Raw genomic sequence first — 14,398 nt, 5'->3', positions numbered from 1 at the left:
TTGCCCTGGTACTTGCCCCATACCCTCTCTGTATTCTTGTAACTGCCCTGTGGGTAGGTATGCTCTCTCTTTTACAGATGAGGAAGCGGAGGCCCAGAGGTTTTTAGCCTGTTCACAGGACTAGTCAGGTGGTGGAACAGGATTATCCATTTGAATCTTTGTTCTGAACCTCCATCCCAGAGGTCATGGTGGTTGGGATCAAAGAGGGTGGTGGCAGGGGTGTGGTTCTGCTGTGGTTCTGCTGCACTGTGTTCCACGTTGAGAATAGAGAATCTGCCGTCTGAATGGGCAAAAGAGGGAAGGCTGCTGCCACCACACGTCTGGTGACTTTTCTACACCAGAGTAACTAAAAATAAAGGTGATTTCTCTTGCTTTGTTACAGTAGTGCCGTCCAGAAACCAGTTAACAGTCCTAAAGCGGGGACTGATTGAAGAAAGCAGTGCCTGCTGTCTCTAACAGTGTAGAAGCTAGATCTGAGTTCACTTTGCACGAGTGTAAGCTTTTCTTTGCTTGAAGAGAAGGAATGTTCTTTTCTTATTTCTCTACCAAGCAGGTAAAATAGGCTTCTTCACCTCACCCTAGTCAAATAATCCAAAAGAGAAAGCAGAAGGAAGTCCAAGGTCACGAACGATAGTCTGGTGTTGTGTGTGGCTTTCCTCAGCTGGTGGTGGGTGACACCACTCTCCCCATACCGTGGTTGTGTTAAGGAGTCTCAGGTTATATCTGGGCCAAGTAAGAAAGTGCTGCCTCTTTTCCTCCGTGAATGAAGCCAGTTAGTTGTAAGAGGTGACCTAGCCTGACATTAGACTAAGACTTTCCGTTATTTTTTTGGGCAGGGACCCCTTTGCCTTCTGATTATACTTGCAGATATTTTTTGCCCCCCCCCCCCCGCCACAACCAACATTTCTTTGCCGATTTAAAATTCTGTACTGTCTTTGCCCACAGAGAACTGTCAACTCTTGCTCTTTTTCCCTCCAGAGATCCCTTTTGGCTCTCATAGCCTTGCGCTGTTTTTGCAAAGTTGAATACATCTCCTTCTTATGCCTTGCCTTATCTTCTTAGCTCTGAGACTCCTAGGTGAATAGAAAAATGATTCCAGAAAAATTTTTACCCTGGATCTTGGTAGGTAATAAATCAGTCCTCATGCTCCCTTAAGAATGCTGAGACTAGGGGGTCCTGGGTGGCTCAGTGGGTTAAGCCTCTGCCTTCGGCTCAGGTCATGATCTCAGGGTCCTAGGATCGAGCCCCGCATCAGCTTTTCTGCTCAGCAGGAAGCCTACTTCTCCCCTCTCTCTCTACCTGCCTCTCTGCCTACTTGTGATCTCTGTCTGTCAAATAAATAAATAAAATCTTTTAAAAAAAGAATGCTGAGACTATTTTCAATTTTCAGACTGCAGCCTTGTGGTATAGGACTGTTGTATATGGGTGGTGAATTAATAATTTGCTTGCAACCTATAAGTCACTGATGTCAGCCAAAGCTTATTAAAAATGAATTTTACTGAGGAAGTTCCATGGAGACAGACAGCCTGCTTTCCCTAACTTTGCAGGAATCTGTTTAAAAGGGAGCTTTAGCAGGTGGATTTGGGAACAGAGGGGCACATATACACACTTGGCTTTCTTTCTGCTTCGCACTCCTGTTTCTTTGTGCAACCAGGATCGTCATGACAGCCTTATCTCTCCAATAAAGCCTGTTACCTCATCCCTAATTGCTTATCCAAAGGCAGGCGAGCTCTAATTTCTCCACATTAATAAATGACACCGAAGAAGAACTGCTTTGTTTGCACTGGCTCACTCAGGTTAACCAGTGTGGGCCCCCGAGTGCATCAGGAAACCGTGTGTTCTGCAGTGGCCAAGGGGAGGTGGTGCTCACCTCATTCGAATGCAGCGTTTCATTTGTTTACTTCTTGCTCATCTTCATCGCCATGTTCTTTTCCTGATGAAAACACTTTAGTGACCTAGGTCAGCATTTCTCTGGCTGTGGGGGCTCACTGACTTCACAGGCTGGGTGTAGGAGGAGTTGCCCTGGGGGAACCAATGGCCCTCTGACTTCAAGGCTCACTTTCTTAGCTGCCCACCACTCAGCTTTCCTCAAAGGCCAAGAAGCTTTCCGCAGCCTTTGTGCTGCTTCCTGTGGCGTACCCCAGATTGTGGTCTGGCGCCCCTGCTGCTCTTCGAAGTGTTATGGGAAACAGTCTTGTGGATTTTCTGAGTGGATGTGAGGAGGGTGGGCTTGTGGCAGGGAGAATTTGGAGTGGCTCTCGGGTTCTGTGACTGCTCCGAGGAGTAGTGAGAATGCTGGGCTCCCCCTGGGACAACAGCATCTCTCTTGTTCCTGCCCAAGAATATCTTTTGCCCTTTGAAGGAGCATTTTCATACCTCCGAATTATAAACTTACTTCCCTTTTCTCTTTGTCTTCAGAATGAAATGGATGATGTGCCCTTCTTTGATATCCAACTGCCTTATGAACTGGCGATCAATATATTTCAGTATCTGGACAGGAAAGAGCTAGGAAGATGTGCACAGGTAAGTGATTAGTAAACTAACATTCCAGATTTCCTTCCACTTATAACTCAAGAGCAGGCAGCTCTTGGGTAACAGAGATGGACTTGTCAGAATTGCAAAGTTTAAAGAATTAATGAAGTGGATGGCAACTTTCCTTGAGGGAAAGCAACCTTGAACTGGAAGGATTGGGTTCCATAGCACCACTTGGTGTTTATCTCCTTGTGGCCGTCTGTTCAAGAGCTCTGTTCTCCCTGCCATCTGAGTTACGGTCGCCCTGTGGCCGACAGCTCTGCTCGGCCTTTATAGAGCTTAGCCTGAGCTGTTAATGTCCTCTCAGCATTAATGCAAAGATGCCACCCCTTGGTTAAATCAAGCCAGTCGTTAGGTGGGGAGCTGAGGGTCAGCCTGGGGACAAAACAGTGAAGTCATGTGTTACGCGTATTGTCCAAATGACCCTTTAAAGACAAGAATTCCACTCCGTGAGGTGCAAGGCACGTGAGAACAGACACCCCCTGAGGGAATTGCAGATCTGTGTTCCCCATCTACTGCTTGTTCTGGGGCATATGCCCATGGGGCAGCATGGTGGCACATACTGTCCAGGCCACACTTGACTGTGTACATGTATCACAGGAGATCTTGATAAAATGCAAATTTGGACTCAGGAGGTCTGGGGTAGGGCCCAATATTCTGCATTTCTAACAGGTAATACCTGTGTGGCTTTGACCACACTTTGAGGGGCAAGGATTTATCCCATTAAATTAAGTCACTTTTTCACTTCTTTTTGGTAAAGAGTATAATGGGTGAAGTGTATAATTTCTCATAAGTTGAATGTATGATTGCTGACCTTTTGGTTTTCATGGATACCTGTATTCCCCAGAGGAGACTAGAGTATTCATTGTCTATAACTCCCAAAGACTTAATTTGTCTAGTGCCTACTATTTCCTGTCCCCGGATTCCAGACTGCCTTTTACACAAGTGTCTACATCTTGAAGGGGATCAGTAAAATGGAATGGTACCAGAACTGTGTACTAAAATTCTAGGGGGGCCTGACTGGCTCAGTCAGAGGAGCCTGCAACTCTTGATCTTGGGGTTGTGAGTGTAAGCCCCAGGTTGGGATAGAGATTACTCAAAAAATAAATATAAAAAATTTGTTGAAAATTTTTAAAAATGTGAAGTTAAAAAGATTAAGGCAGTTTGAGAGGTACAAACTGTAGCCAAATGTAGACTCTAGAGCTTGCTACCTCTGGCAGTTCAATGAAGTCACACAAAATACAGGACAATTTTAAAAAGTTTCTGGTTTTATACTATATGAAGCAGTTTGCTTAGTCAAAATTTTCTACCTAGATAGGAATTTGAAAGAGCTTTTAGTATTCTTTTTTTTTTTTTTTTTTCAGGTTTTATTTATTTATTTGAGGAAGCACAAGCAGGGGGAGCAGCAGGGAGCCTGACACAGGGCTTGATCCCAGGACCCTGGGATCATGACCTGAGCCAAAAGCAGACGCTTAACCGACTGAGCCACCCAGGTGCCCCAAGTTTTTAGTATTCTTGATTGCCACAATATTAAGTGGGGGTGTTAGCAAGTATTTTTTAATACTTGCAGAGTCTGGAGTCTTCAGGAAATAATGGAAAAAATTATTCTAAGGCTAAAATTCACTAAATAAAAATGTACTGAAATGTAAACCGTGCTCAGAGCCTATCAAGTGCATTAAGCAAGAGTACCTATATTGTCTTCTTCTTTCCCTTGGAAATTGGATTTGTTCTATTCTAACTTTACACTTTGGCCCTGTTCCCAAGAGTCGAAAACAAGGGTATAGCTAAATGAGTCCAACTCCTGGATTTCAGCCTGATGCTGTTAGCTGGAGTCTTGGAACAGGGTCTAATAGCTAGCTGCTTTCCACAAAGTCAGCATTAGATGATAAAATCTTCATTCTTGATAGGGAGCGGCTGTTTAAGGAATCCTTTCTTTTAACACTGCTTTTTGCTCTCCTGCTTTGTAGAGGGCCATGTGGCTTTCACATCTGCTGCTGGTTTTCTCATCCAAAGAGTTTATCAGTGAAAGATAGGATCTAGTGGAAGAAGAGATCCCCCTTTTGGTACAAGGGGGCTGCATTTCAGGATAGATTGGTCATGCTGGTGAGATTATTCTGCAGGTGTCAACGGTTTAATTTGCAACACAGTGGTCCAATTGTCCACTAGAATTTTTCCCTCTTTGGCCAGTTGGATTTGTTTTTTGTTTTTCGTTTCAGCCTAATTTTTAGAGCACACATATAAGCATGAAAATATTCTTAAACAGAACCCCTAAGGTGGCTCTGATCTGTGAAGCCAGGATTTTTTTTTTTTTTTTTTTTTTTTAAATAGTGCCTTTGCATGAAGAAGACAATGGATGGCTGGTAATGCTTAGAATTGGCTTTGTTTTTTCAAGCATTAAAGTACAAGCACCACGTAATAAAAATCAATAGCATTTTCATTTGTTTCTTGTGGTGTTTTTACTTTTAAAACCAGGGAAAAAGTCCTTCTGTTGAGTGAAATGTCCTGCTGCTGTATGATTTGATTTTTAGAGGGGGCTTGCTCTGTCTGTCCCTCTGTCTCTTCTCTTTTAATCAAGCCGCCTTGGGATTTTAGTGAAATTGGGCCAGTTACAGTAGAATTGGCACCATGAACTATATGTGTGCCCTGGAGAAAACTTGTTTGCTTAGATCTTTATGCCAAATTGGTAACTGACTAACAGTAAGGAACCTGGATTGGGAAGGACTTCTTGAGATTTAATTATGCCACAAAGTATGCTGGAGAAGTGATTTTACTCTTTGTCTCCTTTCTGCATCCCTTTGTTTTCTGCTTTGTAGGTTTTAAGCTTTCAGAACTAAAGTCCCACTGCATTTGTTTGTGGTCCTTGTGTACTTCTGATGCTGACCTTCCTAGCTCCTTGCTATCAATAGTTGTCTCTTGCGGGATTTAGTGTCCCCGTGGGAGTGTTTCATGCTGAAATGTCTTAAAAAACAGTGTCGCTTTTAGTAAGCCAAGTTATTCATTGGGCGATTCATTGAACAGCTTTATCATTTTGCTACTTATATTTTTATGGTTTTGTGTGTGTGTATGCCCACGGAGTCCTGGTTCTCTAAAAGACAATGTTTTTAAGCAGATAACAATTACAAAATTGTTGAGTTCAAAATTACAATTTTTTTTTAATTGGAAGAGTAAGTCTGCTGTTATATTACAATAGGAATTGTAATTCTGAGAAGTAATGGTTTTAGGATTTACTAAGAGTAATTTTTAAAACCTTAAAAAATAATTATAAATTCATGGGTAGTTGGAAAAGATAGTCTGGAGAGGTCCTGTGTTCTCTTCTCCCGGTTCTCTCATTTGGCAATATCTTGGATACAGAGTAATATCAAAGCCAGGAAACTGACATTAGTACGGTCCATAGAGCTTAACTCTGATTTCGTCAGCTTTACATACATTTATTTTGAATGTATTTAGTTCTGCCCATTTTTACCACAGGTGTGGATTTATGTGGCCACACAGTAAAAGTACACAACATTCATCACAAGGATCTTTTGTGCTCCCTCTTATGGGCTGGCCATCTCTGCCCCTACCCCATCCCTAGTCCCTCGCAACCACCAGTCTGTTTTCATCTCTATAATTTTGTCTTACTTTTTTTTAAATTTTATTTATTTATTTGACAGACAGAAATCACAAGTAGGCAGAGAGGCAGGCAGAGAGAGAGAAGGGGAAGCAGGCTCCCTGCCGAGCAGAGAGCCCGATGCGGGACTCAATCCCAGGACCCCGCGATCACGACCTGAGCCGAAAGCAGAGGCTTAACCCACTGAGCCACCCAGGTGTCCCAATTTTGTCTTATTTTAATTTTCATTTGTTTCACATTTTATGTCTGTTTCCTAAAGTATAGCTTTAGAAATCTAGCTGTATAGGTAACAGTGTCACATTTTTCAAGTAAGAAGTAGAAAAATGTGCATAAGGGAAGCAATGAAGAAAAATGGGGTAGAGCTGGAGGTTAAAAACTTAAGATGTATGGTAAAATTGACAAACAAGGAGTAGGTATTACCAAAATAAATCTGTAAATAAAGCCCACTATATTAGATTATGATATTTTTTGTTTGATTTTTTTTTTTTTTTTAAAGTAGGCTCCATTTGTGTAGAGCCCAACGCAGGGCTTGAACTCGCAACCCTGAGCTCAATACCTGAGCTTGAATCAGAAATCAGATTCAACTGGGCCACCCAGGCACCCCAATATTTCAAGTTTTTAAGTAGGCTCTACATCCAACGTGGAATACAAACCTGTGATCCTGAGATCAAGAGTCACTCGCTCTACCCACTGAGCCACCCAGGTGCCTCTGATAGCTCGGGTTTTAAGGAAAATGAGATCTTATGATCTCCAAATAGAAGCAAGTAAAATCTGAGGTTTTATTTAGCTAAAGATCTTCATGAAGTCTTTAAAGTTGGAAATCTCTAGTCAGGTGCTGCTGGAATGACCTCCCCCCCACCCCCACCACCAGTAACCGACCTAACTCTGAAAAGGTAACTGCTGGCAGGGTTCTTTTCATTCTTCTCTCTCTGCTTTGCCACCTGACCCCATCTCCAAGGGAAATACGTGCCTGCTTGGGACTCAGGTATCCTCAGAGGTTTCTTTTTAATTCACCAGCTTGTCATGGCTGCCTCCTTTAAAGGGGGGGTGCGCCTGGGTGGTGCAGTCAGGTTAAGTGTCTGGCTCTTGGTTTGGGCTCAGGTCAGGATCTCAGGATCATGAGATTGAGCCCCACACTGGGCTCCGCTCCTGGTGGGGAGTCTGCTTGAGACTCTCTCTCTGCCTCTCCCTCCAGCCCTCCTGCTCACGTGCCCTTGGTTGCTCGCATGTGTGTGCGTGCTCTCCGATAAATGAATAGATCTTTTTAAAAAACTGAAAAATGGGGTGACAAAAGCAGCCACTCTGGGAGAGAAGATGGAGAGCTAGATGAGAGAAGAATGGCAGCGCCTCAATAATTATTTGAACTGAGTCCTGGGGGCGTGAGGTTGTTTACACTGCTTGCTTCATTTTTTGTGTGCTTGAAGTGGTCTATCATTAAAAAAGTTTACAAGAAGGAAAAACAGCAAAAAGTAGTATTTAATAAGAAAGTCTGAGCCTTTTGAGGGCAGTAGATGCAAGAAGCTGAACAGTGAAAAACATTGCAGTTTAAGTGTTGAATTTTTCAAAGTTGGACTTTTCCACCTCATTCAGCTATTCATGGGGCCTGCTGTGTGCCATGCACGAGTCTGGAACAGTGCAGCAGAGAACAGGACATAAACTCCCCTCTCAGAGCTTCTTGTCTATGCAGGAAGCACCCAGTTAAGCAGTATGTGTTTCAGATGGTAGAAGGTGCTATGGAGAAACTCTAAGCCCACAGAAGTGATGTGGAAGACTTCACAGAGAGGGTGACCTTTGGGCAAAGGAGGGAAGAATGAAGCTCCGCAGGTCTTTGGCAGAGGCGAGTAGGAAGCGGAGAGGCCTAGAGGTGGAGCGCACCTGTTACGCTTGAGAAATAGCAGAAGGTCAGAGTGCCTAGGATGTGGCAGGTGCAATAATGCCTCTTAGCCAAGAGGTCCATGCCCTAGTTCCTAGAACCTGTGCATATGTTACCTCTTACGGTAATGGGCCTTTGCAGATGTGAGGAAGTTAAGGACCTTGAGATGGGGTGGTTATCATGGATGATCCACGTGTCTCCATGTAATTACAAAGCTCCTTATGAGAGGGAGGCTGGAGGTCAAAGCTAAGATGCTGTGTTGCTGGCTTTGAAAATGAGGGAAGGGGCCACAAAGTCAAGGAATGTAATGTGGCCTCCAGAGGCTAGAAAGGAGACAGAAACAGGTTTTCCCCCGAAGCCTCCAGAAGGAATGCAGCCCTGCCACTGTACTTTGGTTTTTAGACTTCTGGTTTCCAGAACCATAAAAAAATACACCTATATTGTTCTTATCCGCTAAATTTGTGATAATTTGTTAGAGCATCAATAAGAAACCAATAGAGGTGAGGGTATGAAGAACAGGTGGGGAGAAAAGGAAGAAGAAATAGTTAAAATGGGAAAAGGCACTTAAATCCATTAAAAGAACCTGAACTTTTATTCTAAAAGAGGTCGGAAGCCATTCAAGAGTTTTGAGCTGAGAAGTGACAAGGTCTGATTTACCTTTTGAGAGGGATCGTTTGGGCTGCTATGTGGAGACCAGAGCGAAGGGGGTCAAGGAAGCACCAGGGAGACCAGTGAGAAAGCTACTGAACTAACCCAGACGAGAAGATGGTAGCTTGGAGTGCATTGAATCAAGTCAGGGCTGCTGACGGGGCTGGGTATAGGGAGAGAAAGAGGAGTCAACTGGGACTCCAGGGTATTGGGCTTGAACAACTGGGCCAATGAAATTGTTGTTACTGACAAGGGAAGACAGATGAGAAAGTTTGGGGGGAAGATCAGTAGTGGGCTGTAAGGCTAGAGAAATTTGGGAGCTAGCAGTACATCGTTGGTATGTATATATTTTTATAGATTTATTTCTGAGGGGAGAGGCAGAGGGAGAGAGGATCGCAAATAGATACCTTGCTGAGCACGGATCCTGATGTGGGGCTTGATCTCACGACCCTGAGATCATGACCTGAGCTGAAATCAAGAGCTAGACACTTAACTGAGCCACCCAGGTGCCCCACATCATTGGTTTAATTTAAAGCCAGGAAACTGGATGAGGTCATTAGGGAAGTGAGTGTAGATGGAGGGGGACTTAGGATTTGAGCTCTGTCACATCATGGTGGTTAGAGGCCAAGATGAGGAGTTGGAGAAGGCGTTCCCTGTGATGTGGGAAGAAACCCAGAACACATGTTCCCCTGGAACCAAGGGATGACCTTTTCGAGGAGGAAAAAGTGATCAGCGGTATTAAGTGTCACCTGTAGTCAAATAGGACTGAGAAATGACCGCCAGGTTTAGCAACTTGGAGATCACTGGTGACCTTAACCAGAATCCATGGCATGGTTGGGGCGAAAGTGAGCAGAATCGAGAGTGAATGGGGAGAAAGGCAATAAGGAAATCGAGCTAATGAGTGTATGTGGAACTGTCTGTACATGGTATGTCCTCACAAAATAGACTTGATTTGTGGACATGTAACCAGAACAATGAGTGTTTCCCTCTGTTGTGGGCCTCACTGGTAACCCTAATCCAGGCAGAGTTAATAAAGCTAGTTTTGGAGCCAAGGGCTTTTTTTTTTTTTTTTCCCTTTTTTTAAATGCTGCAATTCACAGTGGTGCTATAAAGCAAAATGCTGGAGACACTTTTATTAGCAAATTCTCACAGCTGAGGCTCACTCAGTGGGGCTCTTATTGGGCAGGGCCGTTCCAATCCTAGTTTATTAAAGAAAGACCATTAGGCCTTTGGAAAATTCAAGCTTATAAACTTGCTAGATTTAATATAATATAAGAAATCAAAACTATTATCTTTCCTTTCAGTGAGATGCTTTTAAAATTGTGAAAATTTATCTAGGTCTTGTTTCTTGTTTTTGTTTTTTTCCCCCAGGATTATAAGACATTCTTAGAGCCTGTCACTTTTGTGCCCCTTTAAAAGAAGGGGAGAGCAAAGGCACCCTCCCTTTACAGTTTGCCAAAGAAATTGTTGGCACATTTCTGCGTTTAATATCTAATTGTAGGTACAGTCCTGATCCCTTTTTGGAAGTAATTCTCACCTCTAGCTTTTCTGAATCCCTCAAAGAGATGATTGTTTGTTATCCAGGGTTTTAAACTTTATCCTGAATATTGCTTTCCACAGAATAATCCTTGTGATCTAGGGGTTAGCAGTGGGAATGATGCACCGAAACATCAACTTTTTGTTCTCCATTTTTCATCCCGTTAACCCTGTTATACAAATTTCAGATCATGTTATTTAAAGTGACTTGGCATTTTCTTTGAAGCTAATAGAAACATCTGTTTTCTGCTTCCAGTGTTCTCAAGGTCTAATCTATCTGGGACTTCTTGAAAGTCCCACGGAAAAGTGCCTCCGTTTTAAGTGGCTGAGGACTGTATGGTTTAGTACATCTCCTGAAAACTCATCCAGAATGTTTAATTTAATTGGGATCTTCTAGTTTGTAGTCACTGAGCATTGGATTTGGATTTTCTTAAAATGCTGCTGCTGCTGAAAAGCAGCCTGTAGCTAATTTTTAGACTCCCGCATTAAAGGTACTGTCCTGTACTTGGGATGGGGCTTGGGATCCAGTCTGTAGCTTCCCTGCCCTGGGGGAGAAGGGGGTCACGCACAAGGTATCTGGCAGGCAGAGGAGAATTGCTGGTCTTCGTGTCCAGCTCTTCACCTGATCACCGATAGGCCACGTGAATGTTCTTTCAGGTTGCGTCTGCAGAGCACTAAGGCTTTTGAGACCGTCCTTAGGAAGAGTTCAGGAGCCAAATAAGTTTGGGGAATGCAGTGTCTCCTGTCCTTCTGAGAGATCAGCAACACCTGGCCAACTATAAAAGCTCTCAGAAGTTCTTCAGCGAAATACCTCTGCTTGGTTTTTTTTAAACCAGTGTTCCCCAAATTCATCTGACCATGGAATCCTTTTTTTAAGGTGACTTATTAGCCCCCTGAGGAGTTGTTGTTCTACTGAGCATGCTTTGGGAAGTGCCGGTCTGTGCAATAATGCCTACCAGTTATATGATCTCTTAGCTACTCTGAGTCTTTCATCCAGTTAACATTTCATGGTTTTTATAAAATTTTACATTTCATGATGTTTCCCAAAAAAGGCTCCTGGCATCCCAAGATCAGAGTGAGCTGCCCTGGGTTTGGTGAGTACTTTCTGCCCTTGAGGACCCTTTAGGGTCTCTGTGTGTTTGCCCTTCTCTGGTACTTTAGCCCTCACTTCCAGAGGACTGGTAGGGAAGTGCTCTGCTCCGGAACTGTTTGAGTTGTGCCTGGCTCCATCACCACTGACGTGGGTCTGTTCCTGTCTGCGCTTGATGACTGCCTAGTTCTCAGACTCACCCTGGCATGGGCAGATGCACAGGCACCACTCATGTCCGGGGCAGGCTCAGCTGCGGCCCGAACATGCCAAAAAATCAAACGATGGTGTTCTGTCTAGTCCAAACCAGAGCTCCAGTGTTCCAGAGTCGTCATCCCATTCTTTCTTGCCTGACCACTCGTGATCAGATCAGGGTTTGTTTCCTTGATGCCCTTATGCCTCAGATGGAGAAGTGTGGGATGACAGTGTGGTTAAGTGAGTTTGTAACTGATGCTGTGGCCATGCCTGGGGTGGGCTGCTTAATGGATCCATGTCCGCTGAAGGGGTGGGTGCAGAGAGGGCTCTAGTGGTTTGCTATGGGCTCTGTCCTCAGCCCCATCCTGGTTAACTTTTTTTTTTTTTTAATAAGAGGTAGAGGCCCACAGACCATATTTTGCAGATGACTTATCCGTGGGAGAAGTAGTTAATGCAAAAGATGACAGAATTGGGGTTTAAAGATGCTCTAAAATGTGGGGGTAGGTACAGAGAGCCGGGGTTTAAAATGGGACTTAAAATTAGATTAAAAAATCTAATAGAGTAGTAGTAAGAAGTGGGACTTTATTTAACTGCAGTTTGTGTTTAAAAAAAAAAAAAAAAAGAGGGGCGCCTGGGTGGTTCAGTGGGTTAAGCCTCTGCCTTCGGCTCAGGTCATGGTCCCAGGGTCCTGGGATCGAGCCCCGCATCGGGCTCTCTGCTCAGCAGGGAGCCTGCTTCCTCCTCTCTCTGCCTGCCTCTGCCTACTTGTGATCTCTGTCAAATAAGTAAGATCTTTAAAAAAAAAAAAAACAAAACACCACAACTAACTAAAGAATGGGGGCACCTGGGTGGCTCAGTCAGTTTTTTGGCTCAGGTCATGATCTCATGGTTGTGAGATCAAGCCCTGTGTGGAGCTCCATGCTAAGTGTGGAACCTGCTTAAGATTCTCTCTCTGCCCCTCCCCTATTTTCTCTCTCTCTTTCTCTCTCTCTCAATCCCTCCCTCTCCCTCTCTCCTCTCCCCCACCAAAACAAACAAACAAACAAACCAACTCTGAAGAATGATGGACACCACATTCAGGTTACCCCAACAGGAGGGGAGAGGGTACAGACCTAGAGATGCACAGGGGTTCAAACTTATTAGTAATATCTTATTATATGGGTGACAAGTCCGTGCATGTTTATAGTATTTTTGTTTGTGCCTTAAGTGTTTCATAAACTGTAGAAGCTTTGGTGGATTGTTAATTTAGTTGCCATGATGAGATATTTACGACAATTGAAGGAGCAAATTAGCGTCTGATAAAATTTTTCTGCTCATGGCACTTGAAACCTGCATTTGGAGTGTTGTTTTGTGCTGGGTATCACATTTGAAGAGGGACACCGCATGTGCACAAGTATTAAGGTATGTTCAGAGATAAGGGGTATGGGAACTAGTCTAGTCCTAGGACAGTTAGTTGAGGGAAATGGGTGATATTTAGGCCTGTGAAATGACTAAGGGGAATTAGGACAGTGTCTTCTTGAGAAGACACCTTCTTGAGAAGCTGTCAGGTGGAGGAAGGAATAGAGATTTCTTGAGAAAGGCAAAATTAGGGCCATGGGCGAATCCCTTTACTAACCAAAGGGAGGAAGCCCTTTCTAACAGCCAGACGGCTTTGCAATGGATCGGACTGATTTGGAAGGTCAGCTCAGCTCTCTGCAGAAGCCGCTTACCAACCAGGGCTGCTAGGAGTTGCCCTCCTGTGATGGGAACTGCTCCTGGTTGATCTCCAGGACCCCTCTTACTTCTTTAGTTTCTAAACCATTGAAGACTTGAGCCTGAGTGACACCTTCAGCATGACAGGGTGGCACTTTGGTTCAGCAAAGTGATGGAAGCCTTGCACTTCTTTATGCTACCTGCCCTAACTTCTGATGCTGGGGCTGCCATGCACAGTGTCCATGCCTACAGGGAAGATGACTCTGCTGATGTGATGGCTTGTTGCACCTGGAGCTTGCATGCCCGCAGGAAGCCAGAATTTTCATGTACCATTAGAATGTTCTGTAGATCAGTATTGCTTTGACATACTTTTAGTTGAGTAAGGTATTGTAATAATAATTGTTCTTCATATACTTTGCTTGAGATGGAAAATCAGAAATTTTGACACTGAAACCATCTGAATTCTTGGATTCTAATTTTTACTTCCCAAAAGCTAACCTCTTTCTGCTGCCATGGAGCAAGTGGAAACCCATTCTCAATTTAATAGAAGTTATTTTTAAAAACACAAGGAAGCCAATGGACTCCTCAAAGTAATTGGAGCAGCAACACTTGTGAGCTACTTGGGGAGGTGGGGAGTGGCAGACAGAATCCAGGAAGACCCCCCCAACCCCCAAAAAAGCAGGGAGCCCAATGCAGGGTGCAGTCTCACAACCTGGAGACAATGATCTGAGCCGAAATCAAGAGTCGGGTGTCTAACTGACTGAGCCACTCAGGTGCCCCTGGAACAGCATGATTTTATAATGAATTTGTGCCTCCTGGAGTGTTGTCAGTGTGATCTGTAGTACTGTGCGACCTATGAGTAAACAATTGTTTGCAGGGTCCTTTTCTTGAGCTCTTGGAGATGCACAACCGCTCTGCTGGTGGTGGAGTATGATGATTCACTTTTTAAGGGTGAGAAAACCACTTTCCAAAAGTCAGACTTTGGTGTTGTGATGGACATTTCAGGATGTCTGATTCCTCCCCACCAGTGAGGAGGAAAGAGGCCCATGAAAGCGGTACAGAGAAGCTTAATGACTTTGTCATTATACCACAGCTAACTAGTGAAAGACCGGACAACAGAATCTGAGGTCTTGGGTTTTGTTTGTTTTCACAAGTGTAACTGTTTTTTTTTTTAAATTTAATTTTTATTTTATTTTTTAAAATATTTTATTTATTAGAGTGTGCA

The 14,398-nt window shown here is 43.8% G+C and overlaps 1 protein-coding gene across 1 annotated transcript in view; it reads left to right on the top strand.

Annotated features, from left to right (window-relative positions):
* Positions 1-14,398, top strand: part of FBXW8 (F-box and WD repeat domain containing 8) — a 121,364-nt gene that overhangs the window by 13,482 nt on the left and 93,484 nt on the right. Inside the window, exon 2 of the mRNA XM_032876194.1 lies at positions 2,419-2,523. Within this exon, the coding sequence (XP_032732085.1) occupies positions 2,419-2,523 (105 nt within the window). The remainder of the gene's footprint in view (positions 1-2,418; positions 2,524-14,398) is intronic.

The sequence above is a fragment of the Lontra canadensis genome, unplaced genomic scaffold (assembly GCF_010015895.1).
Source record: "Lontra canadensis isolate GAN:19392208 unplaced genomic scaffold, GSC_riverotter_1.0 scaffold58, whole genome shotgun sequence".
Lineage (NCBI taxonomy): Eukaryota > Metazoa > Chordata > Mammalia > Carnivora > Mustelidae > Lontra > Lontra canadensis.
This window is presented reverse-complemented; position numbering and strand designations above follow the sequence as displayed.